We start from the raw sequence: 20,851 nt of genomic DNA, 5'->3' as shown, positions 1-20,851 counted from the left end.
GTGGGGAGGGCAGATGTTGCTCAGGAGAAATTTCTCTTGACAGTGAAAAGCAAAAAAAAAAAAAAAAAAGAAAACTGGGGGAAATTTTTCAAATTATGCTCATCCGTGAACAGATGGAAAATGGCTCTTTTTTTTTAAACGCCTATGCTACCCAAGAGCCTGGAACAGGCTAATGCTCCCACTTCTGAGGCAAGTGGAATCCAGACACAGCCGCAAGGTGATCCTTGTAGGTTATAAGAGCAGTGTCTGCATTGTTGCTGCTTTCCTAACCTAACAAGACTAGTGCCTTAAAAAAAGATTGTGTGTCTAATGACAAGTCAGTCATTTAGGGATAACACATACTTCCAGGTTGCCTGGTTCAAGCATTCAGGCTTCATTTGGAATGTTTCAATTTCTAGTAGGACTTAAAATATGTCCTGATTATCATCAGGAAATCCAGAACAGGATAAAACATCTAGGCTCTGTGCATTCTTACTTTCCTCACCCTACGTGACCCCATATGCTATTCATAAAGTTTCCTTAGAATAGCAGAGAAGGCAGTTAGGGTACCTAATTCAAACTATGACTAAGGAGGCCAAGAAGGCTAAATTAATCTGTTAACAGTCATTTACAAAGCTGAAGAGGGTGTTGTTTGTAGACTAAAGGACATGATTATTGCTTAATTTGTGAAACAAGCAACACACCTATCCATTAAGTTCTTTACATACCAATATGTCCTCACATTCTTTATAAAGTGCTAGATTCTCTTGGATAAAGAAACTAAGGATTAAAAAAGATCAAGTTGGATACTAGATAAATATCCATAAATTTTTATTAATTTCCTAGTTAATCCTACATTTTGTATACAAATTCACAAATAACTATTATTACTGATGCTTTTCCTAAATTACTAGGATTTTTTTTTCCTTTGGCCAGCCTGCATGGCTTGCAGTTCCCCCATCAGGGATTGAACCTCGGGCGACAGCAGCGAAAGTGCTGAATCCTAACCACTAGACCATCAGGGAACTCCCATACTAGGATTTTCTTTTACCATGTTTCATCCAGGAATAACTGACTATGCCCATTGTTTGGGAGATTACTAGAACCTTGTAACCGAAGAAAATGATCTGCTAAACACCTTTGTGTGGATAAGATGAAAAGTACATGGAAAAGACAATGATTAATCCAAAGAATCGAAATTACAGAATTTCAGGCCTTGTAATACCTGTGTGTAAAGTTAACGTGGGCAGAAAAACTTTTTAGCTAGCCCCTCCCAAAATCATCCTTGATTAGATGCAAAACACACTCTAGCAATCTCTCCTCAATATGGCCTGCACTAAGCTTCAGAAATTCATTATTAAAAACTTTATACTGGGAATTCCCTAGTGGTCCAGTTAGGACTCAGCGCTTTCACTGCTGTGGGCACAGGTTCAATCCCTGGTCAGGGAACTAAGATCCCACAAGCCATGCAGCGCACCCAAACAAAAAACCCCCAAAAAACAAGCAAAAAACCCCCACAAAAACTTTATACTGTATTATTTCAAGTTGCAGAAAGTTTAAACTTATCCTTTTTTCTCTCAACCTTACAGGGGCTGTTTAGAAACATATGGCCGAATCTGTAACCAAGAACCAACAAAAAAAACTTCTTAGCAAAGGATCACTGAGTACCCTTTGGACATACTTTTTTCTAAACAGAGAAGGGAGTGCCAGGGATTTGGCAAGCAGTTCACTCTGGGAAAGTTACAAATACTGGCTGACCTGTTTAAAAAGATCATAGGGCTGGCTGGAGGCAGAATACTATCAGTCAACTCTTAGCTGGATTCTATTTCATAGGCTGCTGGTACTGATTTCGATGCACTGAGAAATGGAAAAATAAGTCTCCTGTCACCCATCAACAACCCTCCACACGCACAAAGTAAAGGAAGAATGTATGGACACACCTTGCTGTATTGTGAAGAATGTATCTTACCTTCTGTTGACCCAAAAGTTTTTCAGGAACACAGGTGGAGTCAAAAAGGCAGACGATTTTCCTTATATTCAAGTTGACCCCTGAACAATGTGGCGGTTAATCTGCACATAACTTAGCTGGCCCTCGGTATCCGAGGTTCCTCCACATCCACGGACTCAACCAACCACTGCAGGTATAGTACTGTGGTATTTACTATTGAAAAGTATGTTGTAAGTGGACCTATGCAGTTCAAACCCACGTTGTTCAAGGGTCAACTGTACATGGGTTTACAATTTGAATTCTTTTGTGCCATGAATGTTAGACTTTAATTGAATTCCTTTACAAAGTTTACTTTTCTTTAAGTCTGTGCTGATTCATGTAGATTTACTCTTGTGTCATGGTAATTTTCACTATACTCTAAAAGAACTACTGGGCTTCCCTGGTGGCGCAGTGGTTGAGAGTCCGCCTGCCGATGCAGGGGACACGGGTTCGTGCCCCGGTCCGGGAAGATCCCATGTGCCGCGGAGCGGCTGGGCCCGTGAGCCATGTCCGCTGAGCCTGTGCGTCCGGAGCCTGTGCTCCGCAATGGGAGAGGCCACAACAGTGAGAGGCCCGCATACCGCAAAAAAAAAAAAAAAAAAAAAAAAAAAAAAAAAAAAAAAGTACTACTGACTTAGAATAAAGAACCAATCCAGATTTCCCCAAAGATGAGTTTGATTTTTCACCTCATGAAAATGATTCTGGGTCAGAGTGATCTACTCCGTTAAATTGGGTGGTTGAAGAACCCAGCATTTTACCTGGTTAAGGCACTTGGCTTTCAAGAGCCTATTTTTCTAACCTCTAAGTACAGGCCCCAGTGAAAAAAATACTGGGGAGATTCAACCTCTCTATGAGAAAAGGTCAAACACCTTTTCCAAATTTAAATTTTGCCTTAAATTCTCTCTGCCACACTGCCTCTGACATTCTTGAAAGTTCATGTAGTTCTCCAGAGATAGACTTCAAAAAGATGTTATTTTATCAAAGACTAATCTGTGTACCTCTGATTCAGCATTTTATGTCTTTCACTTCCCCCGGGAAGGAGTAAAGCTCTTTGCTATACCTCTGGGTCTATTATATTTAATTCTGCTCTTGGTAGTCAAAGACCATAGAAAATAACTGTCACCTGAACAACTCTTCTAGACGCCAGAGACTGGTGTTTGATGGATATTATATATTAAATAAAACCCATCAGCGTGGGATTATGTAGAAAAGCAATTTATTCCATTATAAGCACTTACACAGTTAGTCATGGAGAGTAACAGGCCTGCTGGTGAAACAGGTCACCCAAAATAGAGATGGTATCAAACTAGTGGTCAAGGACTAACTCCTTTAAAAAAAAAAAAAAAAAAAAAAGCAACTCTTATCCAGGATTAATTTAATTTTAAAAACAAATACAAGCTATTGATTCGCTCTTCTCAATTTAACTGGACAGTCTACCTGTGGTATAACTGTCAGGTAAAAACATACATCTTTACAACTTGGTGGTCCCAAGTTTTTTTTTTTTTTAAACCATTTCACAGAAAGGAAAGAAATAATATGAAAACAGCTCAAGAAATACACTAACAAGCAAAAATATATGGGGAAAGAGGAACACATTGTTTTGACTTAACTGAAGAAACTGAGAGGAGACTGGTCTGTGTAAGAAAATGTGTATCCTGTCAAGTTTCGTGTGAAGATTTTAGAGCAGGAATTTATATGACTTGAATCTCCCCTATTTCCTGAATAAAAATGACATCTTGTAGTATTTATACTTCATGGCTCAGACACCTACCTCACTTGGCTCTATTTCTTACTCACTCTAGCATTTACTTAAATGAGTCAGAAAAACTTGGGGATATAGCATAAGAAGAAAAATAACCACTCACAATATTCCCCTTTTTGTGGCTACTTTAGACCTCTGTTACTAGAAAATTCCTGAAGAAAATTTAAATATAAGTCTGTGGCTTTCCTGAATCAAGAAGCCCCCAGTTAATATTTAGAAAACACCTTCTGTTTGGACTAATAACATTGTTGATAGAACTTATTATAGAGGGATAACCAAAGTCTGTGTCTCAAAACCAGTGTTAAATCAATCTCAGGGTTGAGAAGAAAAGGGGAGTCTAAAATCACAAGAAGTGCAGACATTCTCTAGGATCCTTGTCCTTCTGGATCCACGCTTCCTTCAGGGTCTTCGTCATTATAAATGTTCTCTGCCTGCCAAAAACAAGAAAAAGAGAAAAGGATATTGAGTAAACATGAAAGTTACTTCTTGAAGTTAAAGTTTCAAATAGACGAGGCCAGGGAGACAGACTGTGGGGCATATACTCTGTTTTAACTATTCAACTCTGCAGTTGTTGGATGAAAGTAGCCACAGACAACCTGCAAATGGGTAAGTATAGTTGCATGCCAAATAAAACAGGCAGCTGGCCACAGGCCAACCCCCCGGATTAGGATAGTCCCTAAAAACTGAAGTATGGTTACCATTTGTCTTGATAATCAACCTTGAGTCTTTTAATCAATTATTCGTAACAGTCAAAAAGTAAAAACAACACAAATGTCCATCAACTGATAAATGGACAAATAAAATGATACGTCCATACAATGGAGTATTATTTGGCAATAAAAAAAGTCAGTCACATATTGCATGATTTCATTTATATTAAATGTGCAGAATAGGCAAATCCATACAGAAAGTAGATTAATGGTTGCCTAGTACTGGGTGGACTGGAGGCAAATGGGAGGGATGGCTACTGGGTGTGGGGTTTCTTTCTGGGGTAACTGACTGTAGTGATGGTTGCACAATTCTGTGACTGTACTGCAAAACCCATGTTCTAAATCTCAATTTATAAATATTTTAAAAAGAGAAACTGTTCTTGCATAAAATAAACTCTACTTGTACGACTTGATGAAATACCCATATCCAAAAGCATCTTGAACACAGATACCACTTTCACTTGGGCAAAACTTACTGTTCTTAGTATCTACTATGCACTTAGTATCACTAGGGTAGGTGCTACAGAGGATGGGATAGTCTTAGCTTTCAATCTGACTACAGGGACAAACAATGTATACAATTATGTGAGTAGTCTGACAACAAAAGTGTGGTATCTTCTCCCCTGACACCAATGGGGTGTCCAACAACTCAGTTCAATCCTGATGTTGACCACCTGGAGGTAGCACTGTGACCAAGGGCTCAACCCCACAAGACTACCCTCACTTCAGCAGAGGCCAGTGTCAAGCCCTGAGTGCCCAGGCTACCCAAGTACTCCTGCCCAACCTGGCTATAAATTTTCTCACAGCCACCCCCACCCCCCAGGTTTGATGATTTGCTGGAATGATTCACAGAACTCAGGAAAGCGCTCTACTGGTTTATTATAAAGAGCATAACTCAGGAATGGCCAAATGGAAGAGATGCACAGGGCAAGGTGGGGATGGAGCACAGAGCTTCCACACCCTTTCTGGTGGCATTGATATATTCACCAACCCAGAAGCTCATGAAATCAAAAGCTTTTTATGGAGCTTTCCCAAGAGTTTTTATAGGGGCCCCCTTAAGTTACCTCCTTAGCCTAAACTCAGGTGAGGCCAAAAGCAGCTACTTATAAATAGCAATAGAGACTCCTACCACTCAGGAAATCCCAAGGGTTTTAGGAACTCTGTGCCAGGAATCTGGACAAAGACCAAATGCTTACTACTCATTATATCACAATAATTCTTAAAAACAAAGCAAAACAAAAACCCTCCCCCAAACGGAGTAAAGTAACAACCTGGACTGGAGGTGATGGCCTTGAAGGTGATGCAGCTTAATCTCCTACAACATTCCCATGACAACCACTAAAATACCTTTCACTGACAGACTATCTAAGGCAGCCCATTTCACTTTCTTGTTAGAACTCTAATTTTTTATATTAATTTTGTGTGGGTGTGTTACAAGGAAAAGGATAAAGTGGATTTTCTGTTAATACATGAAACAAATCCTTATTATAAAAAATTATAATACAGAAAGGTATAAAGAAGAAAACAAGAATTCTCTAAACATACCAACCACATTTTGGCAAATAGCCTTCTATTAAATAGTTACATATAATTAAACATAAGACTAGATACCCAAATTTTAATAAGAGGGATTCTATCATGCTGTTCTATAATTTGCTTTTTTCCTACTTATTAGCATATCATGAATAGCTTATAAAACTAAGTATACTTCATTCTGATACATAATATTCCGAAGTATTGATCCAGTATATAATGTGTTAATCTCATATGCCACAAATACTCCCATTTTATTTCTTTATTTTTGATTAATAGGGTTATTCCGTAAGAAAGTTATGAATATCAAAAACTTTTTCCCTCATGTTGAGCCAAACACTCACCTCTGGAGCTTCTTCCTGGCTCTAGATCTACTCTGAGACACCAAAAGTTTCTTTTGAATTATTTTCATTTATTAGGCTACTGTCACTTAAAAGTCATGCAGTTGTTTTGTAAATTGTGGTAAAAGACACATAACAAAATTTACCATCATAACCATTTTTAACTGTACAGTTCAGTGGCATTAAGTCCATTCACACGGTGTGCAGCTATCACCACCATCCATCTCCAGAAGGCAACTGTTTCCTGTATTGCTATATATCAGACATTACAGTTGCTTTTATTAAATTTCAAGTGCTCTGAAAATTCAAAGAAGGGTGATCACCTTCAATTGGGGTATAAAGGCAGGGAATGTTTTTGACATCTAGGTAAGTTTCATGAAGAAATGGTACTCTTTGATGCTGTGACTTTGCAGTAGGAACTGTGCTAGGCATGTTCATAAGTAATTTCAAGGGAATGATCATTCCTAAAGATTCGACTGCTAGCAAAGAGGGAAAAACAGGAGGCAAGCCAACAATTAGGAGGTTACTGCAATAGCCCAGCAAGTAGTAATGAGAACCTGACCAAAAAACTAGGTGTGGAATACAAACAGGAAAGTTGGTTATATCTGTTTGTAAGATGAGTAAAGACAGGAGAAGCATTGCAGAGATCAACAATATAAAATCTGATAAGTGAACCGCACCTAGAGGTGAATAGACAATAGAGGAAGACCTGAGTTTTCAGATCTAGTGAGCTGGGGAGACACTGAAGCCATATAGAAAACAAAAAGTCAGGAGGTAAGGGGAGTAAGGAAAGGAAGGAGAAAAGAAAAGATTAGTTTTGTTTAGTTGAGTTCGAGATACCAGTGAGACAACTTGATAAAGTTAAAGGGTAGGCAGCTGAAAATGATAATGTGCAGGCAAGTCACACTCGGGAGTAAACTGAACAGAGTTGCCAGTTGTACTGATGGAGTATATAAATATGAAGTGATACTAGGTCTCATTTATCTAAACTCGCCCAAATAAAGAAACACTTACCATTTGCCAAACTTGCATGATATTGTCTTCTGATACAGAACAAATCACCCAAGGTTCATTGGGATTCCAGGAGAAATCAGATATCTTGGCAGTGTGACCACCATGAATAAACTGAAAGAGGAAGGAAAACAGATGAAAAGCAGACAGAGGACAATAAATCACAAACTATTTCAGTTCTGCTCAACATCTGTAACATACCAACAATTCTGGTGGCCCATCTTCTGCATCTTCTGGGGATTGTTCCTCTCCAATTTTACTAGCACAAAAAGATTTTTAGAAGTTAAAACAGGGACTTCCCTGGTGGCACAGTGGTTATGAATCCGCCTGCCAATGCAGGGGACACGGGTTCAATCCCTGGTCCAGGAAGATCCCACATGCCGCGGAGCAACTAAGCCCACGAGCCACAACTACTGAGCCCACGTGCTGCAACTACTGAAGCCCTCACTCCACAACAAGAGAAGCCACCGCAATGAGAAGCCCGCGCACCACAACGAAGAGTAGCCCTCACTCGCCGCAACTAGAGGAAGCCCATGCACAGCAACGAAGACCCAATGCAGCCAAAAATAAATAAATTTAAAAAAAAGTTAAAACAGACTTACCTTGAGTAATTCTGGAAGTGTAAGAAAATAACTCCACAAAGAGTAATAATTAACAAGACTTACCTTAAATCCCAGACATTCAGTCTGCGATCAGTACCACTGGAAGCCAAAATAGTCTCATTGTGAGGTGACCACTGAACCTATACATAAGAAAAAAGCCATCAATTAGAAAATTGAGGGGAAAAAATCTAAGATTATATTTAACAATTTAACCCATTACTAGACCCAGGATATCAGCTCTTGTTCTATTTCATATTTTTGAAGATCTCATTTATTCTTATTGTCTAATTCCAGCTTCTAGCCAAATGTCATCCAGTGCTGACCTAAGAACTACAGTACAGATCACACACAAAGTAATTATTTACCCAAGTACTTATAATGAATTCAGTATTACACATAGGACTGCAAAGACTATAATGTACTCCTCACAGTGCCCTTGCATTAAGCTTCCAACATAATGTAACAATTATTTCTTGAACTGAGTCAGAGGGCTTTGCATATGGAGCTTAATTAAACGGATGAGGCAGAAAACATGGAGTCAGTACTTTACGAATGAACTGTGAAATTAACAGATACAGCAAGTTATAAAGGATAAAGGAGTGGAAATAAGGGAAGAGACAAGCGTCAGGAACAAGGCAGATAAAATAATCAGGCACTAAGTTTAATATAGAAACAATGGAGGGAAAACAATCCCAATTCATACAGAGATCAGCATAGGCATAAAGATGATTTTTATTCTTATAGCAATGGGATAAGGCACAAGTGTGCCCACTCCCACATTCAGGTTTCCCTTGGGGTGGGGGGAGGAGCATTAGTTTCTCTCACCTGGAATATTTCATCCTTATGTGATTCAAAGGAATGCAACTTAAGTTTCAGATTTCTCAGATCCCACAAGGCAACAGTCTACATACAAAAATGAAAGCAAGTACAATCAATAAAATTTTTTTATCGAGAAAAAGAAAACCCATAACTAAAAGATCTCTGTGCATTCAAAAGAAGCCAGAGAGGGACTTCCCTGGTGGTCCAGTGGTAAAGAATCCGCCTTCCAATGCAGGGGACACGGGTTCGATTCCCCGGTCGGGGAACTAAGATCCCACACGCCGCAGGGTAAGTAGGCCCGTGCAGCGCAACTACTGAGCTCACACACCTCAACTAGAGAGCCATGCACCACAACTGGAGAAGAGAAAACCCGCGCGCCACAATGAAAGATTCTGCATGCCACAACTAAGACCTGACACAGCCAAATAAATAAATACTAACAACAAAAGAAGCCAGAGAAATCCACCCTGTTTTCTTGTAGAATAAATCACACTGACCTTGTCAGCTGATCCTGTGGCAAGAATGAACTCACTATAAGGATTGAAAGAAAGGCAGTTCACTTCAGCAGTGTGAGCATCAACTGAGTGGCTCGGTTTGGAAGTATTGTTTGAACGAGTATCCCAGCTTTAGTAAAAGAGAAAAAACAGGAAAAATGCTTGAAATGGGTAACTAAATATAAAACTTAGATAATATATTGAGAAAAAAATGGATTCTACTCACATCATAAGTTTCTGATCATCAGCAACTGACCCAAACAGAGACTCATGGAGCAGATGCCAGGAGACGTCTTCTACTACTGCTGTATGCCCTGTAAAGATGGTCTTCGCATCCACAACTTTTCCTTCCTTTGGAACAGCACTGATGTCCCATAGGCAGATAGTCTTAAATGAAAAATTAACTATTATATAAAAGGGTCTCACTTCCTGACACACCCCAGAGGAAAAAAACTGATATAACTAGCCCAGATTTGCTTCAAAATGTAAAGGATACGCACATGGTCATCTGAAGCACTAAGTAAGTGCCCACTGAGATTTGGGTTCCAAGAAAGCCCGTAGCCTTCCTTCTGATGTCCACGGAGACGCAAGTCTGGGTTGCACTCTCCAGAAGGGTCTACAAAGTAACAGACACATCAAGACTATCCAGTCCACCTCCTCTTTGGATCTACTAAGTATAATGGAATTTTTATCAAGAGGTCTAAAGCTCTTACTTTTTATGAGACATACAGACCCATTATGACCAAACAGATAATGCTTAAGAGCTGCAGATTCTATCCTATGTAAAAAAGCATTTTTTCCCCATGTAGGGAAGAAGGATGAAGGAAGAGTACCCACACATATCAATACAAATATAAGATGTTAAGTTATACAAAGAATAACAAGCAATTAAAATTGAGAGAAGCAATGTATCCCCACAGTGACTCATCATTTGTATTTGAATCGAAGAGGGCAAGTACCTGGTTTAGAAGGATGTTTCGTATAGTCAAAAACAAGAACATCACTGGATGGAGTCTTTGTGGCAATGATGCAAGGGTTCTGGGGCATATAGCGTGCCCTGTTCACTTCTCCTTCATGGTTGATCTTGATTTCTATTTCAATTTTTCCACTAACCGAGCCAAAACCTCCAAATTCTGTAAATACAATAAATTAACTGCAAATGAGGACAAAGCAAGAGCTACTCTATGTCACTCAAAGTATGACACAGGCAAGGCTTTTAATCAACGAACTGGTGTAATACTAGAAGCGATCTAAAAATTTGTTAGCAGTATAAAGTGCGTTCACATTCCTTATTTCATTTGATTCTTAGCATAACCCTACAGCGTAGGGAAGAGTTATTATCTCCAAAAATTTTACACGAGGGCTTCCCTGGTGACGCAGTGGTTAAGAATCCGCCTGCCAATGCAGGGGACACGGGTTCGAGCCCTGGGCCAGGAAGATCCCACATGCCGCGGAGCAACTAAGCCTGTGCGCCACAACTACTGAGCCTGCGCTCTAGAGCCCGCGAGCCTAGAGCCCGCGCTCCGCAACAAGAGAAGCCACAGCAGTGAAAAGCCTGCGCACTGCAACGAAGAGTAGTCCCCGCTCGCCGCAACTAGAGAAAGCCCGCGCGCAGCAACAAAGACCCAACGCAGCCAAAAATAAAAAATAAGTAAATAAAAATTTTACACAAGAAAAGAGAAGCTCAGAGGACCTACATTAATTTGTTTATGGTGACTTGACTATGGCAGAACCTAAACTGAATCCCTATTTTTCTGATCCCTAGCCTGGTACTCTTTCAGCTATACCTGCAATGATTTAGGTAATAATATACCTAATAAGTATTACATTACTATCTAAAAGTAAGGAACACTATTGACTCCACTTCAAAAATTCTCACTAAGTGGCTTTCAAGCCTCACTTAAACTATCAAAAAAAAATGTGCTCAATAAATAAAATCAAAGTTACTGTTTTAATGAATATTAAGTACACAGTGTGCTAGGTACTAAAGAGCCCCTTTTACTATTTATTTGAAACTCTAGTTTGGGATGACCTTTCTGAAATACCGTCACATCTTTCCTCACACCAGTGAAGAAAAACAGAGCCACAACAGCTGGTTCCACTTTCCTGACCTCCCACTTACACTTGCCAACCAGAGTCCTTGGTTGAAATAAACCAGGTAGGCAAGGGCTAGACAAAAACATTTTTTATTCATATTTGACTACTGTATGCACTTACAGAATTCTCCCAAGTACCATTATAAAATGTATAACAATATAATTTGTGATTATGTAAATCTTGGCAAAGCAATATTTAAACAAAGGTAGTTAATAAGTAGCCAAAGAATTACAGAAGGCAGCATGATAAGGTACCTGAGTAACAGTCAGGCCATGGCATAACTGACTCTGCCACTTACTATCTTGGTGGTTTTGGTGAAGGCCTTCAATTTCTGTGAACCTCAAACACCTTACCCATAAAACAAAGTTATGAAAGTAACTTGTAGATGAAAATGACACTCTGAAGGACAAAAATCTTTTCAAAAAGCAGAGACATAGTCGGGTAATATAATTAGCAGATAACTTTCAACCTCAAAATAACTTTATAAGTTGAAAAGCAGTGGTTTAAACAAGCTAAAAACCTAGAAACAGTTCAAAATAGACTCTAAAAGAGAAAAAACCCCAAACACATTAAACAATTTCCCCCCCAGAATTCTAGACCACAAGCATCTACATTGTAAAAATAGAAGGCATGATTAGGATATGTGATCTCAAAGAACTTTTAGTCCAAACACAGGGAGATAAGATAAGCACACAATTATAGATGACTATGACAGAAAAGAATAATTGCCAGAAAAGAGATACCAACAAGGAAAGAGCAATAGCTGGCATGGAGCCCACAGAGCAAGGGGTAATTGTTATATAATGTGGGTTATTTCAGTATCAGCTATATACTTCTAATCAGAGGCCCCCCCCCAAATGTAGTTGAAGTACAGTAATAAGAAATCAGCTTAGAGGATTCACAATTGAGATTTATGAAGATGAGGATTTATCTATTTAACAAATAGACTCCCCAAGTTGAAGGTGATACGCAAAAGACCAAATCTGATGTAGGAAAGAAAGACTGAGGTAGAAATGTACAATAATTTGAATGACTATAAAGGTCTAACTATGTTGCCATTTTGTTTGCTTCTCTCCATATAAAATACCATTTAAAAAGACTGAGACTGGGGCTTCCCTGGTGGCGCAGTGGTTGAGAATCTGCCTGCTAATGCAGGGGACACAGGTTCGAGCCCTGGTCTGGGAGGATCCCACATGCCGCGGGGCAACTAGGCCCATGAGCCACAACTACTGAGCCTGTGCTCCGCAAGAGAGGCCGCGATAGTGAGAGGCCCGCGCACCGCGATGAAGAGTGGCCCCCGCTTGCCACAACTAGAGAAAGCCCTCGCACAGAAACGAAGACCCAACACAGCAAAAATAAATAAATTAATTAAAAAGAAAAGTACCAATGTCACCGTGGATGTGAGGATTAAATTAGTCAATGCTTTTGAAAAAAAAAAAAAAAAGACTGAGACACAACAATATAGTAAAAGTGTCTAGCCTGATGAATTTTTACATATGCATATATCCGGGGAACTACCACACAGATAAAAATACGGAACATCTTCAGCCCTCTCTTATCCTCCCACAAGGTACCACTGTGTCCCTCCCAACCAATGCTGCCTGACAAACTAGATAACCGGCATTCTAATTTCTACCACCGTACCGTTTTTTTGAGTCCATAAACATTTTGAAACTAAGAAGAATAAGTTGTAACGTCTTGAGTCAAATATTCCATTATTTCATCATGATTTAGTAATAGTTTATTATATATTGAGGCAAAAGACTAAAGATTACTTAAAAACAAAAACAAACGCCCCCCCCCAACCCATTCCCCAAATAAGTTGCTAAAAATAAATCTGTTGATATTTGAAGATCTTGGTAACAGAGTCTGAAGTAAACTTTTAAACCGAATCTATTTTCAGGCTTAAAATGTGACCATAGCCTGGCTGAATCTAATATAAACACACACATTCTTTTTAATGTCAAAACAAGCCTAAGCCAGTTTTTAGTTCTTTCTCTTTGAAAGTTTAATGATCTTTTGAAGCTGTCTGCCACCAAGTACCTCAAACCAAATGGGGTCAAGTAGAAGGTAATCAATTACAATAGTTCAATCTGAGAGTCCAGGACATTTCATCTGAGAGCAAGGAGGGACTAGGAAGCTATCTATCTAACAACAACCCAAGAAGCTTTAAGAGATATTAGTATATCTACTTCCAGCACTGTTGAGACCACATGGAGAGCACCTGCCCCGCTTCAAGCACCAAGCTTGTTCAGTCATCCGAGGGTGATGTGAAGGACAAAGGAGAGGTAAAAGTAAGAGAAAAGGAAGGAATGGGAGCTGATATGCTATGTAACCTTTGGGCAAGTTACAAAACAACTGTAAGCATCGGTTTCCTTGTGAGGATTAAATAGGGCGAAATACAGTCATACAAATGTATCATACATATTACTGGTATTTTTCATAGTTCCTCTATTATTAAGTATTAGTAAGGGGGATAAAGGTATCATCAGAACATAAAAGTAAATTGGTTTGATGCCACTCAAAAAATTCAGTTACCAGAAAGACTGGAGTGTATGTTAAAAGATGCCATTTCAAAAGCCAGGGAAGACTTATATGAGGAATCTAAAAAAGAATACAAATGAATCTATATACAAAACAGAAACAGACTCACAGACATAGAAAACAAACTGATGGCTACCAAAGGGGAGGGGTTGGGGGGATAAACTAGGAGTATGGGATTAATAGATACAAACTACTATACATAAAATAGATAAGCAACAAGGATTTACTGTATACTCAATATCTTGTAGTAACCTATAACGGAATATAAAAAAATCCAAAAAAACCCCCCAGACCGAATGAATCACTATGCCGAACACCTGAAACACAATACTGTAAATCAACTCTACTTACAACAAAAACAGTGAAGAAAATGGATTAGTCAGCAAATGGCATTAAAAAAAAATTGCTAACCACTTAGAAAAAAGCTCAGATTCCTATTTCATCCCTAAAACCAAAACAAATACAAGGAAGATTAAAGTTTTAATAGTCAAAACACAAAAGTACCAGAAAACAACAGCTAACTATTTTAAAATCTTGGAATGAAGGCCTTTCAGTGAATGACAAAATCGGAAGGACACCAGAGGAAAGCTGGATAATTTAAAATTCATAGCTTCTAAACAAAACAGGACTCAAAATTATAAAATAAAGAGGGAAAAAATTACCTATAACCTATTAGTTAGGGATAACTTACCTTATATAGAGAGATAACTCAAAAGAAAAAATGAGCAAAAAACATAAATAGGCAGCTCAAGAGAGAGACAGACAGACAAATATTTTAAAATAGGTCCAACATTACGAATAACTTAAAAAGCCAAGTAGGGAATTCCCTGGCAGTCCAGTGGTTAGTACTCCGTGCTTTCACTGCTGAGGGCACGGGTTTGATCCCTGGTCAGGGAACCAAGATCCTGCAAGCAGTGTGGTGCAGCCATTAAAGGAAAAAAAAAAAAAAAAAAAAAAAGCAAAGAGTGTAGTATTACATTCAATGTTGGCAAAGGCATGCAGAAACAGACATCAATACATCTGCTATTGGTGAAATTGTGAATCTTTCTTTGGAGGGCAACTTAGCAGTACCAATTATAATTGAAAATGTTCTTGCCACTTGATTAACATTCCACTTAATCATTCTACAGCAAAACTATGCAAGATACATGTACAAGAACTGTTTTTGAAGCCAAAAGATTGGAAACCACTTAAATGTTAATTGAGGGATGGTTAATTATAGTATAGTATACAGCCATCAAAAAGGAGGCACATCTCCATATGCTCACACAGAAAGATGTCCAAGATACACCAGGCCAGGAAACTGTATTTTATGCTGTATTCCCAGTACCAAGAAAAATTGCCTGGCATACAGTAAGTACTTAATATATTTGTTGAATGAGTGATCCAATAAATGGGATAGATAAACCATTCAGAAAACTATCAATCAGAAAGCGATCCATAAGGGATAGATTTACAGGGGGAGGAGGGTTCACAGTATTTTATATTTGCTTCAATTTTTTTTTTTTTTGGCTGCACTGTACAGGCTTGCCCAATCTTAGTTCCCTGACCAGGGATCCAACCAGGGCCCCCACAGTGAGAGCATGGAGTCCTAACCACTGGACCAGCAGGGAATTCCCTGCTTTATTAAAGATGATTTATTATATTACCAATCAGAATATTTGCTTTATGTCTAAATAACCAAAAGTCCTATTTAAAGACAATTTATTTAATAAAAAGGAAACAGGCTCAGAGAGGCTAAATGATTTATCCTCAAACCACACAGCTAGTGAGCAGCTCAACAGGGTCTCAAGCCCATCTTCTGATTCTTTTTTTTTGATGTGGACCACTTTTAAAGTCTTTATTGAACTTGTTACAATATTGTTTCTGTTTTATGTTTTGGTTTTTTGGCCGCAAGGCATGTGGGATCTTAGCTCCCCGATCAGGGATCAAACTCGCACCCCGTGCACTGGAAGGCGAAGCCTTAACCACTGGATTGCCAGGGAAGTCCCAGTCTTGATTCTTAAGTTCAGTGTTTTATCCCCTCAATCACTGATGCCTACCTAGAGAATAACTCTGTAGTAACCATATCCTATAGTTCACACACTTGGGTCAGCGACACAAAATCATGTTTGCTGACCTTTATCCTAAGGACTTATTTTGCATTCTATATTACCCTAAGCTAAATATGGAATGATCAAAAGAGTAACTATACATTACAATCCTGGCAAGTAACTGGAACCCAAAATATCTTAGATAAAAGAATGGATTCTGCTAATCAGGAGAAATCTAAGATAAAAAACATTAAACATTCATTTTTGGCACAAATCTCAATACTGAGAGCCTATCTTCTACCTCCCAGTAATAATTTGAGTTCAAGGACAACAATAAAGGAAACCCACTCATTTCTATCTCTTCTGAAAGGGAAAAAGTATTTCATGAACAGTTAAGCCCTTAGGATATCTCCTAAAAATAGGATATAATTAAACACTCAATTTTTATGTACTATATAGCAAATGCCATGGTTAAGTCATTTATACCACTTAAACCCGGAAAGTGTAATTTAAGCCAGTGTTTTTCAACCTTTTTTTTCATTATTGCCCCTGTAAGGAACCTTGTAGGACATTTTTTCTGATACCTTGATGAAATTCCTGTGTATTTGTTTATGCCTGCTATGTATTTCTGTGCTTTAAACAGTTCAAAGAATAAGATTGTTTTCACACACACACCCCTCTGAGAACCAATTTTCACTCCCGCAGGGGCAGTATCTCCCATGTTGAGAATGCAAGCATGCGTAGCAGTAATATATGGTGGATTTAGGCTTCTTTCAATTCTAGAAATTTCCCCACCACCAAATTTAGTTGAAGAAAGTTTACAGAAAAGGTACAGAACCAAGTATGTGTTAAATATGTCTTCTGACATCTAATATCTATACTGCAAAATCAGGCTTTCCAAAGCTTAGTTATCTTGTTCCTAACTTGAGAGACTACTTTATCAAACTGTACACACTCTTTATTATAATTTAGAGATATGAAAAATATAACCCATATATCATTCTTTCCTTCACCTTTAAGATTCCTACCTCCTTTTTCACTGTCGTAGTGTGAAGCATCAAACTGAGCATCATCGTTAGGGAGCTGCACACTGGCTATCACAAGGTGGTTTTGTTCATCTGATGTGTGTGTCCCCAGGACAAGTCGATGAATACTGAAATCTTTCCCTTCTGGTCTATAATAGGAATATATGGTCAGTATTCAAATCAGTACACTAAGAGAGACTACAAAGTCAGTGACATACATGTATGCACAAGGCACTATTACAACCAGGTTTTCAGAGGAAGAAGTCATTAAGAGCCATAGTTCCTACTTTTCACATATCTTCCATAGAGCTGAGTATAAGGACCGCAGAACACTTAATTTCATAATTATTAACTTAGCCAAATATTTACAATTACTTTGAGGAAAAAGTCTGATGGAATAAAATACGAATTAGCTACTCACCCTTTACAAGGAGTTGGAGGGAAAGAAACCAATTGGTGGGTATACTACCACTTTAGGTTACTTCATTAAAAGGAAAAGGAAGTAACATCAGGTAAACTAACTGTTCAAATACTACTGAAGCACAAAGATAATTAAGATGTGATCCATATCCTCAAAAAACCAGGGACAATTAAACAGTCATATACACAAACATTTTAAACACAAGTCAACTTATAATTCATGAAAAGTACCCAAGAACATGGAAATTTAGATACGAAAGATTAGTTCTGGAATAAAGGACACGTTCTTAGCAGAAGTGTTACCTGAGCAGGTCTCAAAATGAGAGATAATCTAGAAGAGGGGGACAAGGGCTTTGGAAGACAGTATTCTAAGGGAAGTAAGCAAAGGGAAGATTACAAAGTGCCAGACACCACGTTAAGCATTTCACATACCTCATATCACTTAAACACCATAACAACACTCTGAAGTACTATTCTAATTTAAAGATGGTTTGGGAAAATTAAGCAACTTGCCTAAGATCACAACTACGAACTAACAGAACTAGAACTGAAGTCCAAATCTGACTTTGAATGTGGGAAAACAAAGTGAGAGAGAAGGCTAGAAAGCAGATAAAAATCAGACTCTAGGGTACTGAATGCCAGCTTAAGGCATTCTGGACTCTTTACTGTAAGGAACAAAGAACCATGGAAAATTTATAAGGGACATAGCATCATCTGAGTTACCTCAGAAGGATTAATTTAACAGTGTAAAGCAGAGGTTCTTCAAGCGTAGTATCAGGAACAATAGCATCAACATCATCTGGGAACTTCAGCATGCAAATTCTGAGATCCACTATAGACCTACTCAATCTGAAACTTGGGGGGGAGGGATGGTTTGTGGTGCTCAACAATCTGTTCTGCAGGGAATTCCTTGGTTGTCCAGTGGTTAGGACTCAGCGCTTTCACTGCCATGGCCCAGGTTCAATCCCTGGTCAGGGAACTAAGATCCCGCAAGCTGCAAGGCGTGGTCAATTGAAAAAAAAAAAAAAAATCTGTTTTACAATCCCTCCAGCTGATTATGATGCCTGTTAAAGTTCTAGAACCCATGGTCTAGATGGGAAAGATGCTACACAAGAATTGATCAGGGCTTATAAATGGACTGTCAAGTGGATAAAGGGGGAAAAACCTAAAAAATGTCAAACCAAAGTCAACTATGAAAAGGAGAAATGGGAACAATAGAAAAAGTTGGGTTGGGACCTCCATGGAAAAAATATACTCAGTTTGAAATATGTCATGTTGGGAAAGCCAATAAAATACTCCAGATAAGACAGCTGAAAATTCAGGTAGCGCTCAGAAGTTGGATCTGGAGATAACTCAACAGAAATTCCTCTGCACAGAGTTAATAGGTGTCTACATGTCACATGGGAAAAAAACAGAGGAAAGATAAGAGGGCTGTCAACATAAAGTTGGGGATACCTGCATTTAGAAAGTTAAAGACTCAGAGCAAGTGAGGGAGGGAAGAATATTACAAAACTATGATTGTATGGTTTTTTGTGTTTAGAAACAAAATATGAATAAAAAAGAACACACACACAGTAAACAGTAGACATTAGAGATAGTTGCTTAAAGGACCCCTCATTCTAAAAAAATAAATAAGTAAATGACATTGTTATTCGAGCAGAATACAAAAAAAAAAAAAGGGGAAGGATATTTGGACCAATGTCTAATACTGCAGAAAGATTAATTCACTGCTTTCCAAACATAGCTAATCACATTATATGGAAAGATTTTCTAGAATGACTTAGTAGGTATGGGGTGGCCAATATTTGGGATCCTCTGGTCCAGTATCATTTAGCACATGTCTACAGTAAATCTGGAATCACCATTCAACTATTCTCAAGTATCCTGCCGCAAGTTCCTAAGTGGTTTGAACTGAGAACTCCTGACAGAAATGACTCCACTTATCCTGAACTCAAGTAATTCTGATGATCAGCTGAATATGGGAACTCCTGGTCATGATAAACCAGCTTCCAGCTCTAAATTTCTAAGTACTTATTAACATACTTAGGACAGATGTTGCCATTTTTTAAAAAAATGCCAATGTGAAGGCAGCAGGCTCATTCTTAAGTTATTAATAACATTTATATAAAACTTGTTGAGCTGAAACGTAGCCAAATAACCGCAATTCGCAAATATCTTGACTTCTAAAGACCTGAGTTTTGAAGGAATTTACTTACTTAGTACACTTATAGAATTTCTAAATGTTCTGAATGGCAGGTACCATGTCACATTCATCTTTGCATTAACCAGCTACTACCAATGACTGTGAGATTCAAATTTCTTTTGTTGAAAGAACTGGACTCATCTTAACACTTTTTGAAAGCTGACAAATTTTACATAACTGTTTGGTCAACTATAGTTATAATACAGCTATTCAATTCAGAATCAGATAAAAAAGACAACATGTTTTCTCTTATCAGGTAAACTGCAAAGTTGTTTTACATTTTGCCTTTTTTGGCCTAGAAAAAAAATGTCACCACTAGGTTCTGATCACGTGCCCGCTACGGGTGACTGGAGAAAAGAAAAACAGGGAAAATCGATGCAAGAAATCTACACCGAGAACACAACAAAATAACGTTCAAAAGATTCCTATCACCTGGTTACATCAGGAAGCCACTGTGCAGTTAGGCTGGGCCACTCCAGAGCATGGGTCATCACCAAATCGTAAAGAAAAGGAGTGTTCTTTTTCCATATTTTGTATTCTTCATTGATCACACGTTCTTCTACTGCGTCATCAAAGGCTGCTAAAACATTAAAAACAAATTTAAGTTAGCGACCACAAATGGAAACCGAGTAGACACTTTCAAAGCTACCGGCACGGCTCCAGAATCCCGATTCTGAAATGGAGGTTTGTCTAAATCTCCCCGAGGCGCAGGCACCAACACCGCTCTCCAGCTTCACGGGGCCTAACTGCTGGGGTCATCCCGGCCAGACGCCGTTAGCCGTTCGGGCGACGGCGTCGGCAGGAGAACAGAACCCGCGAGGAGGGCCGAACACCGACCCCTGCGGGTAGCGAGCGCTGCAGAGAGGACCCGGAGAGAGACAGGTAGACCGACAGGGAGTGCGGGGAGGGACCAAACACCCGCCGGGGCCCCCACCGCCACCCTCCCGCCGCTGCGCCGGGCCTCCGCTCCCGAGCAGCTGGCGCGCCGTTAGCCCTCCCCGCGGGGCGATTTCTCCTCACGCCTGCGATGGCGGGTACGGCACTCAGCAGAGTCCGGCCTGTCCTCACTGTTAGGCCGTGTCGAGGCCGCTACGCAAGCCCGGCACCCCCGCTCTCCTGTGGCCGCCCCGGCACCCTCACCTTCCTTGTCGGCCATGGCGGGCAGGCAAGCCGGGGGGGATCGGGTTGAGCTTTGCGAGAGGGGCGGGGAGGCTGCAGGCGCTCGCTCTGCGCGCGCGGCCTCTATTGTTTCCTGCTGCCCCTGAGTGAGGGCCGACTCGCGCACCTTCGC

The 20,851-nt window shown here is 39.4% G+C and overlaps 2 protein-coding genes across 3 annotated transcripts in view; one reads left to right on the top strand and one right to left on the bottom strand.

Annotated features, from left to right (window-relative positions):
* SYNC (syncoilin, intermediate filament protein) overlaps nt 1–3,357 on the top strand; it is a 17,945-nt gene extending 14,588 nt beyond the window's left edge. The window contains exon 4 of one of the 2 annotated variants that reach the window (XM_079901325.1): nt 1,569–3,357. In XM_079901325.1, the coding sequence (XP_079757451.1) occupies nt 1,569–1,629 (61 nt within the window). In that variant the 3' untranslated portion in view covers nt 1,630–3,357. Of the gene's footprint in view, nt 1–140 lie in introns of both variants that reach the window. The other variant, XM_079901326.1, reaches the window with a different exon arrangement.
* Nucleotides 3,207–20,851, bottom strand: RBBP4 (RB binding protein 4, chromatin remodeling factor). The gene is made up of 12 exons (XM_079901360.1): nt 20,701–20,851; nt 19,993–20,140; nt 16,941–17,086; nt 10,198–10,371; nt 9,739–9,854; nt 9,465–9,625; nt 9,242–9,368; nt 8,751–8,828; nt 7,989–8,065; nt 7,525–7,582; nt 7,327–7,437; nt 3,207–4,159 (listed from the first exon to the last, which is right to left on the bottom strand). The coding sequence occupies exons 1-12, from the start codon at nt 20,714–20,716 to the stop codon at nt 4,094–4,096; spliced, it is 1,278 nt and encodes a 425-aa protein (XP_079757486.1). The 5' UTR covers nt 20,717–20,851; the 3' UTR covers nt 3,207–4,093.

The sequence above is a fragment of the Stenella coeruleoalba genome (assembly GCF_951394435.1).
Source record: "Stenella coeruleoalba genome assembly, chromosome: 1".
Lineage (NCBI taxonomy): Eukaryota > Metazoa > Chordata > Mammalia > Artiodactyla > Delphinidae > Stenella > Stenella coeruleoalba.
Note: the sequence above shows the minus strand (reverse complement) of the source record. Positions and strands in the feature narration are given on the sequence as shown.

What these genes read in the sequence shown, in the direction of transcription:
- RBBP4 (XM_079901360.1), bottom strand. An exon ending in CTACGACAGTGAAAAAGGAG is followed by an intron (nt 10,372 to 16,940) that starts GTAGGAATCTTA and finishes TTGTATTTACAG; the next exon opens with AATTTGGAGGTTTTGGCTCG. An exon ending in TTAGTGCTTCAGATGACCAT is followed by an intron (nt 9,626 to 9,738) that starts GTGCGTATCCTT and finishes TTTTCATTTAAG; the next exon opens with ACTATCTGCCTATGGGACAT.